Source organism: Staurois parvus, unplaced genomic scaffold (assembly GCF_062004578.1).
Source record: "Staurois parvus isolate SC_StPar_1 unplaced genomic scaffold, SC_StPar_1.0 ptg000564l, whole genome shotgun sequence".
NCBI classification, from domain to species: domain Eukaryota; kingdom Metazoa; phylum Chordata; class Amphibia; order Anura; family Ranidae; genus Staurois; species Staurois parvus.
The window spans coordinates 2,537,012-2,549,154 of NW_028318360.1; the positions used below are offsets into that span (position 1 = coordinate 2,537,012).

Genomic DNA, 12,143 nt, shown 5'->3' on the forward strand with positions numbered 1-12,143 from the left:
ACATTCAGCTGTCAGTGGGGAACCCCGCTGACAGCTGAAATATGAATAAATGTTCCACTACTAAAATACCGCATGATTTAATAATATAACTCGTGCTGTATTTTAGTAACTGTATCTTACCACATACTCAGATTAGGTAAGATACCACCAGTAAATTGTCCCTGTTCGAAGATTCTGGTCGAACAATCAGTAGGTTTGAATGTTCAGCCGCGAATCAAACGGGGGGTGGGGTGTTCAGCCCATCACTACTGCAAACCTGACTGCTGCCTTGGATAAACAGATACGCTCCACGAGCAGGACCCTCCTGTTCCTTCTGTACTGAAATGTATTGTAATTGTACTGTCTACCTTGTATTGTAAACTGTTGGCGCTATATAAGCCCTGTATAATAATAATACTACAAAAGGCTTTCTATGATGGGATGAGAGTCCTAATACTACTTCTGATAGTTGGTAAAAGAAAACAAAAAAAAGGGCAGAAGTTTAAAGAAAACTGTACCATCATCACCTTTCTATACATAATTACACACCATAGATCAGTGTTTCTCAAACTTTTCTCAGGCACCCTCTAAAATTATGTACAGTTCCATCCTAAAATGGGGTGCCTCAAAACTGTCCATCATTTTAAAAGAGCACCCCATTCTAACATGTGAAAAACTATTGTAATAATTTTATATAACGCAGCAACATCCACACACATAGGACACCCAACATTAGAGGTGATTTATTCCTCCAAAGCAAATACACTTTTGCACACTGGTACTGACCAGTATTCCATTGTTTCTCCTCTCCCTCAGTTTTTCTCCATCACTCAGCTATTGTGACCCCAGCACCGAAGGAGAGGGCCAGGGGAGGGTCAAACTAGGATGTTGCGCAGGCAGCTGACATCCTCCTTATTAACTGATGATGTCATTGGTTGTCGGGATGCAAAGGGTAGAAGGTCGTAATGCTGCACAATATAAACCTGTGGCTTTGTGTAACGAAAAGGCAGGCTTGTTCCAAGTATACAGGTTTTGGGCAATTTTTAGACATTTTGCCAAGTCACTCCTGAATAAACCTCAAGGCACCCCAGGGTGCTGGGGCACCCTGGTTGAGAAAGGCTGCCTTAGATACAGTACAATGCAAGTTAATATGAATATGCTGCAACCTCTGATTTGGGAGGATCTGGAGTTTAGAAAGTATTACTACTCATATCAGCCAAAGTTCACTCCTGCAGCTGCTTTGTAAATATTTCTGCACAGCAGGCAGAAGAGATAATACTCTGGTCCCCTGTTAAGCTGAAGATAAATAAACGCATTGTTTTTTTTCCCCAGGATGTTCAAAGCTATGGATATCACAGGAAGTCCCCTGAATGGACTCTTCTGCATAAGAAACTCTGCAAGGGCCGGAAAGGTATTCCTAGTTCTGCATACACCATTTTTACTTCTTACCCTTTAGCTTTCGGTTTTATGCAGTGTGTATTTTCACAGCAATTTCCTGTTTCCTGATGGCCAAAGAAAATCATTTGTAAAAACGTCAGGGTCAACTCACAGTATGACTACAAGGCTGCAAAGATTCCGAATTAGCAGACTGGAACATTTGCTTTCAATGTGTTAGTCCCTTAAAGTGATACTTAACCTAAAAACTCTTTTTACCTTAATGCATTGCTTGCTCTAAGGTAAAAAAACCATTTTCTATTTTCCTGTGCTCCCCCTTCCCTGTGAAAAGAGGAAGAGAGAGGAGAAGAGATCAGCATTGTGCACGGCTTCTCCCCTCTCTTCCTCTTCACACAGGGACTCAAACAGCAGCAGGAGCCATTGGCTCTTGCTGCTGTCAATCAAATGTAGTGAAGAGGAAGTGGGGGGTGGGGCTAAGTCCCACTGTGTATGTCTATGTGTACCTTACCTGAGTATGGAGCACGGCTACGTAGACACAGAGGTTAGGAACGTGCACTCAGCATGTGTCCCCATAGTAAACAGCTTGCTATAGGGGACACACAAATAAGAGGAGGAGCCGAGACCCCCGGTGGGAAGACCTGTGAAGAGGAGGATCGGGGCCGGTCTGTGCAATACCACTGCACACAGCAGGTGAGTATAACATGTTTGTTTTTTTCATTTTAAATACAATTCAGACTTTAGTAATACTTTAATAGAAACTTGGCTTAAGCTTTTATTTTAGATGTGACTGTGATCTTCTCTTCTTTCATAGGTTATAGTGGTATGGGATAAACAAGAAGAAAAGTTAAGAAACTATCGAATATATGAAAAGGTTTGTACAGCCTGACAAATATATATATATATATATATGTATGTGTGTGTGTGTGTATATATATATATATTTGTTTTTTAAAGATGGAGTTTCTATGACCCTGCATTCACTATATCTGGTCTCCCACAGTACACACAACATGGAAGTGCAATTATTTTAGTAAATATAAACTGCTAAATACCTTTTCTCATCAGCAGTTAGAGCAGTCTTGTGACTTCTATCAGAGTCCAGCAAAACAGTGGTTAAAGCTTGTAGAAGGAGTTTTTATTTCTCCCCTGATGTCCTATGAGGCTGCAGGACCCCTGACCCTCTGTTTGGACAGTGCTGATTGGCCCTGTGCTGATCACATGCGCTCTCCCAAGAACAAACAACTATAGCAATACACACCAAACTGAGCATGTGCAACTAGCTCCCAAGGCTCTATTCTCTTAGGAGATGATTTGGGGACAGTAGGGGAGGATCAGAGAAGACAAGATCAAACATCCTTTTTACACAATGTGGAGAATTAACCCCTTAGGTTCCACAGTGGGTATAACAAGCATGCTGTACTGTATATACAGACTGATTTTACTGTTGTGGATTTAGTAACACTTTAACTTCCAATGGCCAATGCAAATACTGTATGTTCCCTTTCCAATATAATCCCTTTCTAAAATGCCTAAACATTTTGTATTTAGAAACCCTTTAGCCAGATGGACAATTCAAATCATCTTTCGCTTGCTGGACTCTGATCTATTGTTATATGATTGATGAATGTGGGTTATTGCACTTTGTATACTGTCAGTGTGCTTTGAACTTCCATAAGTTGATGTGAAGATGACAATTCCCGCTATTCCACCAGCATGTGGTCCCTGAGAATGATTTAGGTACACAATTCCCAAAATTTCTTGTCCAAAAATTGGGACAAAACCCATGAAAAAAACAGTTGCTTTAAAACACATTTTGGAAAGATTATCAGCACTAATGTAGTTATGACAGTGCAGCTAAAAATTCTGATAAAATAAATGCTCGTACACGCAGTGAGAATATTGGACAAATGATCTTTCTTTTTTTTTTTGCGTGATAGTCTCAAATCTAAAATGAAGAGGTTCTGAAAATTCTTATAAGACAGAATACAATTTCAGAAGTGATGTAATGTATTGTATTGTATTCTTTCATTTCCGAGCATGCGTGGTCTTGGTTCCTCAGTTTTTGGGACAAAATGAAAATCATTTGTTCTGGTATTGCACCAGAAAATTTTTCATGCTTTGGATATCCTTTGGATAATTTTGCATGGACTGTCGTGAATGGCTCTTGAAAGTACTAACGATCAGATTATTGGACGATCGCTCTGAAAGTGGTATTTTATGTCTGATTTTGTCATCGTGTGTACTAGGCTTTACATTCAGATTTGGGTAAATGTTGATGCAAGTATGAGCCTCCTACAAAATTTACCTGCTACAGTGCTAAAATACAAATTAGCCCAGATAGGAAGAAAACAGTAAGTGTTAGATCAGAGCCTCAAAGTGCTAAATATATTTCTACACTGGCACCATAGTTCATTCATCACAATAGCTGGGGCCTCAGAGTTGGACCTGTGCAGGATCCAGTCATTTTGATAACATTTAATGCACAGCTAACTGACCACAGTCAGCCCATATGATCAAACAGTAGCTAAAGAATATTCTCAAACACAGTAGCCTTCATGGCAAATGCACATTTGTTAGTCTAGACCAGTCACATAACATGGGTGCTTGCATTTTATGCCCCCAAGTATGGAAAGGTAGACCCTTATTATGGGGATTCATGCTCACCATGGCACTCTTATTCCTTTAAATGAAATGCAGAAGTAGTCTACAACATTGTGTAGAAGTATGCTAACCCATATATATGGGTTAGCATACTATTCTATGGTAGCAGAAGTGATACAGATTAGTAGGAAACAACCTTCTACCTTGGTCATGTTCTGTCATTGTCTGCATACCTCCATATGGTAGGTGCCCTAATTCTTAGCAGTCTGTATACTGTCTATGTGTATTTAACTTTCTTTTTCTCTACGCTGTTAAGGATGCCCATAGACATCAGGTGATGGATGTGCAGGCCTGTTTTGAATGCTCCCTTTAGAGCAATGGTCTCCAAACTGTAGCCCTGGGGCCGAATGTGGCTCTTTGCTGGCTTTTATCTGGCCCTTGGGCCGTTATTCCCCCCACTGTCAGCAACAGTGGGAAATAGTTCCTGCCACTGACACCGAGGCAGTATTCCTCCCAATGACACCGACAACAAAGCACTATTCCTCCCATTGACACCAATGATGGGGCACTATTCCTCCCACTGACACCAACGATGGAGCACCCTTACTCCCACTGACACCAACGATGGAGCACTATTCCACCCACTGGCCCTAAAGATGGGGCACTATTCCTCCTGCTGACGCCAACGATGGGGCACTATTCTTCCCACTGACACCAATAATGGGGCACCCTTACTCCCACTGACACCAACGATGGTGCACTATTCCACCCACTGGCCCTAAAGATGGGGCACTATTCCTCCTACTGACACCAACAATGGGGCACTATTCTTCCCACTGACACCAACGATGGGGCACTATGCCTCCCACTGATACCAACGATCGGACACTATTCCTCCCACTGATACCAACGATGGGGCACTATTTCTCCACCTGACACCAACGATGAGGCACTATTCCTCCGACTGACACCAACGATGGAGCACTATTCCACCCACTGGCCCTAAAGATGGGGCACTATTCCTCCTACTGACGCCAACGATGGGGCACTATTCTTCCCACTGACACCAACGATGGGGCACCCTTACTCCCACTGACACCAACGATGGAGCACTATTCCACCCACTGGCCCTAAAGATGGGGCACTATTCCTCCTACTGACACCAACAATGGGGCATTATTCTTCCCACTGACACCAACGATGGGGCACTATGCCTCCCACTGATACCAACGATCGGGCACTATTCCTCCCACTGATAGCAACGATCGGGCACTATTCCTCCCACTGATACCAACGATGGTGCACTATTTCTCCACCTGACACCAACGATGAGGCAGTATTCTTCCCACTGACACCAAAGATGAGACACTGTTAACTCCCACTGACACCAAGACATTTTCTACTCTTGCTGGCCACAGTCCGGCCCTCCTAAAGTTTGAAGGACAGTAAACTGGCCCTTCATTTAGAACTTTTGCAGACCCCTGCTCTACAGCATGCTCCAGCATTATTTTTTTCCTTGTACGCTGTTCCTGAAAGACACAATTTTTATTACTCCCTGTGATGGCTAGCCTTGTCAAATTCTTGTAAACAGGCAGCTGTTGGAAGCTCAGATCCTACTGATGTAAGACAGCTTTCAGAACTTCATCTCCTTCCTCTACAAACAAAGCCCTTCCTCTTCCTCTGTAGGTGGGTTCTTAAGCGTCAACAGGATTTTTTTATGCACTTGCAGCAGGATAAAACATGGGGAAATACGAATGTATTGCAAAGATAAACTTAGTATGCAATTTTGTTTTTTTGTTTTTAATGCCTATGCCAGTTGGCATTCGATCTGAAGGGGCGGTATGACGTGTAGCTTACCTTTTTTTACTTTATTCAAATGTCACAACATTCCATTTCATTCATCCTTTTTTTGTGATCATAATGTGCTGCACTGCGTAAAAATGCATCCTGTCCTACTTTATTCAGTGCACACCGATATATTGGGGTGGATTTACTAAAGGTAAATACAATGTGCACTACAAGTGCACTGAAATTGCAGTTGCTTTATATCTGAGGGGAAGCTCTGAAATGAGGCAAAGTTCTGCTGATTTCTTTCATCCAATCATGTGCAAGTAAAAATGCCGTTTTTTTTATTTTACTTGCATGTTCCCCTCAGATCTAGAGCAACTGCACTTGAAGTGCACGGCATATTTGCCTTTAGTAAATCAACCCCCACCGTGTCGGTGTGAACTGAATCAACAGAACATAAGGCAAATTGCTTTGTCTATGTGCTAAGACTGTGTTGGTCAAAGTTGTCCAATGCATACGGTGTGAACGGGCCCTTGCACAGTTGTCATTGCAGTACTGTTGCTATAATTGAAAACAGTGAAATCTCATTCTAACTGATCTCTTTTGTTTTTGTAGGACACAAAAGTTTATCTTGAGACAGAAATACTGTTTTCAGACGTTGGAGATTTGGTTGAACACTACTATAAGAGCCCACTACCTGGCCACAACACCCTAGTTCTAAAACATGCCTATGGATGTATGAGTAACCCCAGGTGAAAAGACCACCATTTTTAGATAATGGAATCATTATTCAGACTTTAGTCCTCCGGCTGTTGGGTTTGGCCAAGATGTGGAAGACCACATCACAGAGATAGTGTCCTTCTGCCCATCTCTAACAAAGACGTAAGATAAATATTTCAGCCTACAAAATATGATGACTGGAGGACCAGATTACGAGCAACAATCAATGAAGAAAAACAATTTTGGTCATTTTCATTTCCTCTGCAATGAAAATACAAAATATAGACCAACGGAATGCAAAGAAGGAAGGATGTGGAAAAAATCAACAAGAAGGAAGCTCCTTATCCTGCCACAAGCTGGGCAGGAAAATTCCTCAACTTCATTCTATTTTAGAGTTTATCTCTGCATAAGGCCCTGACCTGAAATGTATGGTGGATGAATAACCCAGAACGACTAGGAAGTGTAATGTACCATTTGCATATTGTTGGAAAATTGAGACATTTGTCGACAAGAAACATATCAATTCAGAAAGTATTTGGTACCTACCTACAACGAATTCAGGAACTCATTCTGTGCACTGAATCAGTTGCCAACGATTGCTGGTTAAAGGTTTCTACTTAACTGATGGGTGTCTTGTATCCTGTGTGCATGTATGAGCGGTGACCCTCTCTAATCTGATTATCTCTACATTGAACATTGGAACATCAGAGGAATATCTCCAACACAACCAACCAATGGCATCTGTTGCTGTCTTTGCACTGCATATTCTACCTTATTGGTACCCAGAGCTGTAGAATAGTATGGATAGTACCCAGAGAACATGAGTAGTATGGATAGCCTCAAGGGGCTACATGTAAAATTTTGGTCAAAGTTTGGCATGAAAAAAAGGCACATTTTCTCACATTTCAGACTACTGCACATCTTTAGTCAGTTCCATCTGATTTGTTTTTTCCTACTAAATGATGTTTTTTCCAGGAAAATATAATTTTTAATCTCCCTGTGTATTGTCTTTTCAAGCCAACATTTATTTTCCAGTATGTTTGGCATTGTAGCTCACTGTATACATCTTCTAAAGTGCTACTACCAAGGTCTCAGGGTAAGACATTTGCCATAGATCCACAATTTGCTTTAGAAAACTGTATACAGTGAGGCTTGATGCCGCAAAATAACGGAAAGACGGATGTTGGGTTTACATAAACTTTATTTCTAGAATAGATTATCTTCACTGTAAGAAAATGTTTTTGGTTTTGACTGTTTATATTGGTCTTGACTGTATAGAGTAAGCACACCACATTAGCCATAAAGTATGATGTATAAAGTAATATGTATTAGGCATGTATAGTACATACAATCACCTAGGACAGGGGTGTGCAAACTGCAGCTCTCCAGCTGTTGCAGGACTACAAGTTCCATCATGCCTCTGCAAGTCATAGCTGTAACTGTGAGTTTTGTAATGTTGCAATGCCTCATGGGAAATGTAGTTCCACAACAGCTGGAGAGCCGCAGTTTGCCCACCCCTGACCTAGGAGGTACAGACAGGGGCGGACTGACCATGGAAACTCGGGCACTGCCCGAGGGCCCGGGGTCAGTAAGGGGCCCCATGAGATGCCCCTGGTACCTTTCATAGGCTTTTTTGGGTGTGGTTTGAGTGTGGGCAAGGACACAGGGGCCCCATGATCCCCTATTGCCCGGGGCCCCATGAGTTGTCAGTCCGCCTCTGGGTACAGATAACCTGGAGGTACGGGGTTCTTGAGAAAGGGTTTTTTTTTATCTCCAAAACATTATTTTTTCCCTCCTTTCTCTTTTCACCAGGGTCTGGTTCAGACTTCCTTTTTTACTCTATTTTGGGTATTGTTTTCCTGTATGTAGTTCTGAACATCAGCTCTTCTACATTTTAGGTGTAGCTCATTGCACCTATATGCATGCATGTTCTTTGCTGTTATTCAACAATGGGATGTACATCTTTGTTGTATTATGCTTGATGTTAGATGACATACTTGGTTATCTGTACCTGCTAGGTGATTGTATGTACTGTATATGCCGAATACAAACTTATTGCTAAAGCAGTTTGGCGATGTGGTGTGCTTACCAGGGACGGACTGACCATTCAAGCACTTGGGCACTGTCAGAGGGCCCGGGGTCAGTAGGGGGCCCCATTAAATGCCCCTGGTACCTTTTTTATAGGTTTTTTTGGGTGTGCTTTGAATGTGGGCAAGGACACAAGGGCCCCATGATCCCCTATTGCCCAGGGGCCCCATGAGTTGTCAGTCCAACCCTGGTGCTTACTTTATACATTAAACATATTGTACTAACAGATGGATACACTGTGGAGAGGTTTAAGCATCCTAAATAATAATATATTGCTATTGCTAGTAACAATGGGGTTGGTTTACTAAAATAAAATAGGCTGTGCATTGCAAGTACACCGCAAGAACACCTGCAAGTGCACTTCAACTGAACTGCAAAGCAGTTGCTTTATATCCGAGGGGAAGCTCTGAAATGAGGTGAAACTCTGCTGTTTTCTTTCATTCAATCATGTGCAAGCAAAAATACTGGGTTTTTTTTCATTTTCCTTGCATGTTCCCCTCAGATCTAGAGCAATCGCACTTTTAGTGCACTTGCAAGTACACTTGCAGTGCACAGCCTATTTGTCTTTAGTAAATCAACCCCTATGCATTGCTAGTTGAATGATGTAGTTAATAGTGGTGTGCAGACCTTTATTGTTAGTTAACTATTCATATTGGCCACACACAACAATTTTCATGCAATTTAAACCAAGTTAACCCCTTGACGCCAACGTAACACAAATATGTGGCCTCACAGAACTAAGCTTTTTTCCGTGGGGCCGCATATCTGTTTACCTGTCTTGGAGCTGGGAGCGTGCCCCCAGCACAAAGACCAGGGTGTCACTGAGAACCCCCAGGTCCCGTTCTAATGATCAGGACCCAGGACTCCCGATTCCAGGTCACATGATTGCTGTGATAGCCTCTGAATGGCTATCACAGTGATCAGTCACTGTGAAGCCCACCTCCCTTGTTTTTTTTTCTCTATGAATGGAGGAGAGAGACACATTGTATCTCTCTCTCCCCTTTCATAGAGAAAACAAAAACAACTGTTTGTAAAAAAATAAAAAAAATAAAAAGATAAATAAATAATAAAAAAGAAAAGAAACAATAAAGAAAAAATACATAGATCAAGGTTTGATCTAGTTCAGTGCCAGGGTTAGTGTTTGGGTCAAAGGTCAGGGTCAAAGGTCAGGATTATTTTTTTATTGGTATCAGTGTCAGTGTGTTTTAGGTAAAAAAAAACTCCAAAAAAACAAAATGCGCACTATTGTTTCTGAGCTGTAGTATAGGTACAAACAACAAATAAAAAACACATATATGGTATCGCTGCGATCATCTGGAAAATGTATTTTGGGTTGTTCTTTGGTGGTAGGTTATGGTAGTAAAAAGAAACACACAGCTAAATTAAAAAGAAATATTTTTTTACTATTTTGGGCCAGTTTTCCTTTGATAATAAAAAAAAAATCCAGGAGATATCCATTACCATTTAGCACCAAATGAAAGCCCAATTTGTTCTGAAAAAAAACAAGGTATAATTCACCTGGATGTACAAAGTAGTTGTGATTACTAACACATGTCAAATTGTAAAATTTTACTTAGGCTTCAAGATTTGTTTTACCCTTAGGCATGAAGGGGTTAACCACATTCATTTAGAGTTTGGCTGCAACAAAAACATAGATAGTCTTGATCCATTGTTGAAATTGGTATAAATGTAGTCTGTGTGTTGCTAGCATTAGATTATTTCCAATTACAGGCATATAAGTCATATATCACATTTCTATGACAGAGGAATGTTTGTTAGTATGTCAAAAGATCTGCAAAAATAACTGCCAGAAATGTTGGAATGGTTGAAGAAATGGTGACTTAATATGTAGGGAATCATATTTTAAGACCGAAGCACCACACCGCAAATGACTAGTCCGGATGCAATTTTATTCCAGTATAGGATTGGACCAGGGGTGGACTGACCATTTGGAAACTCGGGCACTGCCCGAGGACCCGGGGTCAGTAGGGGGCCCCATGAGATGCCCCTGGTACCTTTTTCATGGGCTTTTTTGAGTTTGGGCAAGGACACAGGGGCCCCATGATCCCCTATTGCCCGGGGGCCCCATGAGTTGTCAGTCCGCCCCTGGATTGGATAGATGATTAAAGAGGAGAAACCAATGCTTTTCAGAGGTCCAAAGACACCCTTCATCAGGGCTTGAAAAACAAAGTATGTGAGCTGAAATGATATGGTATTTTTATCAGTGTGACATCCAGCACAGATCTTGTCATCGATGGATCTACTTGGGTAAAATCAGCCTGCCCATAAATAGTTTGAATCTTGGCAAGTTCCTGCTGAGTTGGCTGAGATACGTATCATCTATGGCCAGCTTAAGCCAGATATTGTAGTCTTAAAGGCTTTCATTTTTTTTATCTACTCCTATTAGATAAGGTACCAATTAAATTCTGCACTTCCATCCATCTACCAATGACTAACACAGAACAATACTCTGCCAAACAATAAGCCAAAGGTTGATACCTGTTTATAGTTTTTGATGTTACCTGAAAATTGCCTAAAACCCTTATTTTTTTTTTAATCCTATGGGGCAACATTACGTTGTTTTGAAATGTTTTGTTTCTGTAATTACATAGTTAATTTATTTTGTTTAGATTGCTAATTGGTAATCTCACACGATGAAGCATCTGTAAAAAATGTCTTGAAATGTTTGAAGTTGAACCTTGTTTTTGTTTTTTTGTACTATAAATTATGTCATACACTACAGTTCACCGAATGGGGGATTGATTAGAGGAAAATGTATAAATCATAAGGTATGTTGGAGGTCATTTAAAGTTGCACTTTTGAATAATTTGGAGACATCTGCCTGTGCTGGTTGTTGTAAAGAATTTATAGAAGCTGTCCAGTACACAACAAAAATATGTTGTCTGAAATATGCTCTAATTTTGCCTATTAGGCCTCCTGCTCACTGGGCATTTTAGAAACGCCGGTAGTGCGTTTTTCCACATTTTTGCATTAGCGTTTTGCCGCGTTTAGCTGTGTTTTTCCAGTTAGCGTTTTATGCACTAAAAAAAATAAATTTTTGCAAAAAAAAAAACAACGCTCAGAAACGCTGGTTTGCCACATTTACCGTGTTCTACAGTGTTTACCCGCAATAGATTATTTTTACAGCTAAAAAGCACCTCTAGAAACTCTCTAGTTTTGGGTTTTTTTCAGCCAAAAATGCCCCTGCCAAAAACTGCTGATCAAAGCCTACGTGTGCATGGATAACATGCTGGGGGGTTTACTGGCTATAGAAAAAAATGCCAAAATTCCAAAGCAGCAGCTGTAAAAATGTCCAGTGTGCATGAGGCCTTAGGAGGTACTTAATGCAATAATTAGGTATGGTAAGAGTTAGCACCCGTCTTTCACAGAGGCACCACACAGCTGTTTTGCAGAGAAGCAAATGCATTCTGCCATAAAAAGGACATGCACTGGTTTATATACTGTGGAAGTGGAACCTAAGGGGTTAATACTCCACATTGTGTAAAAAGGCTGTTTGATCCTGTCTTCTCTGGTCCTCCCCTTCTTTTACTTTCTCCAATCCATCTGCCATA

The 12,143-nt window shown here is 41.1% G+C and overlaps 1 protein-coding gene across 1 annotated transcript in view; it reads left to right on the forward strand.

Moving 5' to 3' along the window:
* SH3BP2 (SH3 domain binding protein 2) overlaps positions 1 to 10,243 on the forward strand; it is a 39,322-nt gene extending 29,079 nt beyond the window's left edge. The window contains exons 10-12 of the mRNA XM_089691536.1: positions 1,312 to 1,390; positions 2,186 to 2,245; positions 6,379 to 10,243. Of these exons, the coding sequence (XP_089547662.1) occupies positions 1,312 to 1,390; positions 2,186 to 2,245; positions 6,379 to 6,519 (280 nt within the window). The 3' untranslated portion in view covers positions 6,520 to 10,243. The remainder of the gene's footprint in view (positions 1 to 1,311; positions 1,391 to 2,185; positions 2,246 to 6,378) is intronic.
* Positions 10,244 to 12,143: the final 1,900 nt, after the last annotated feature.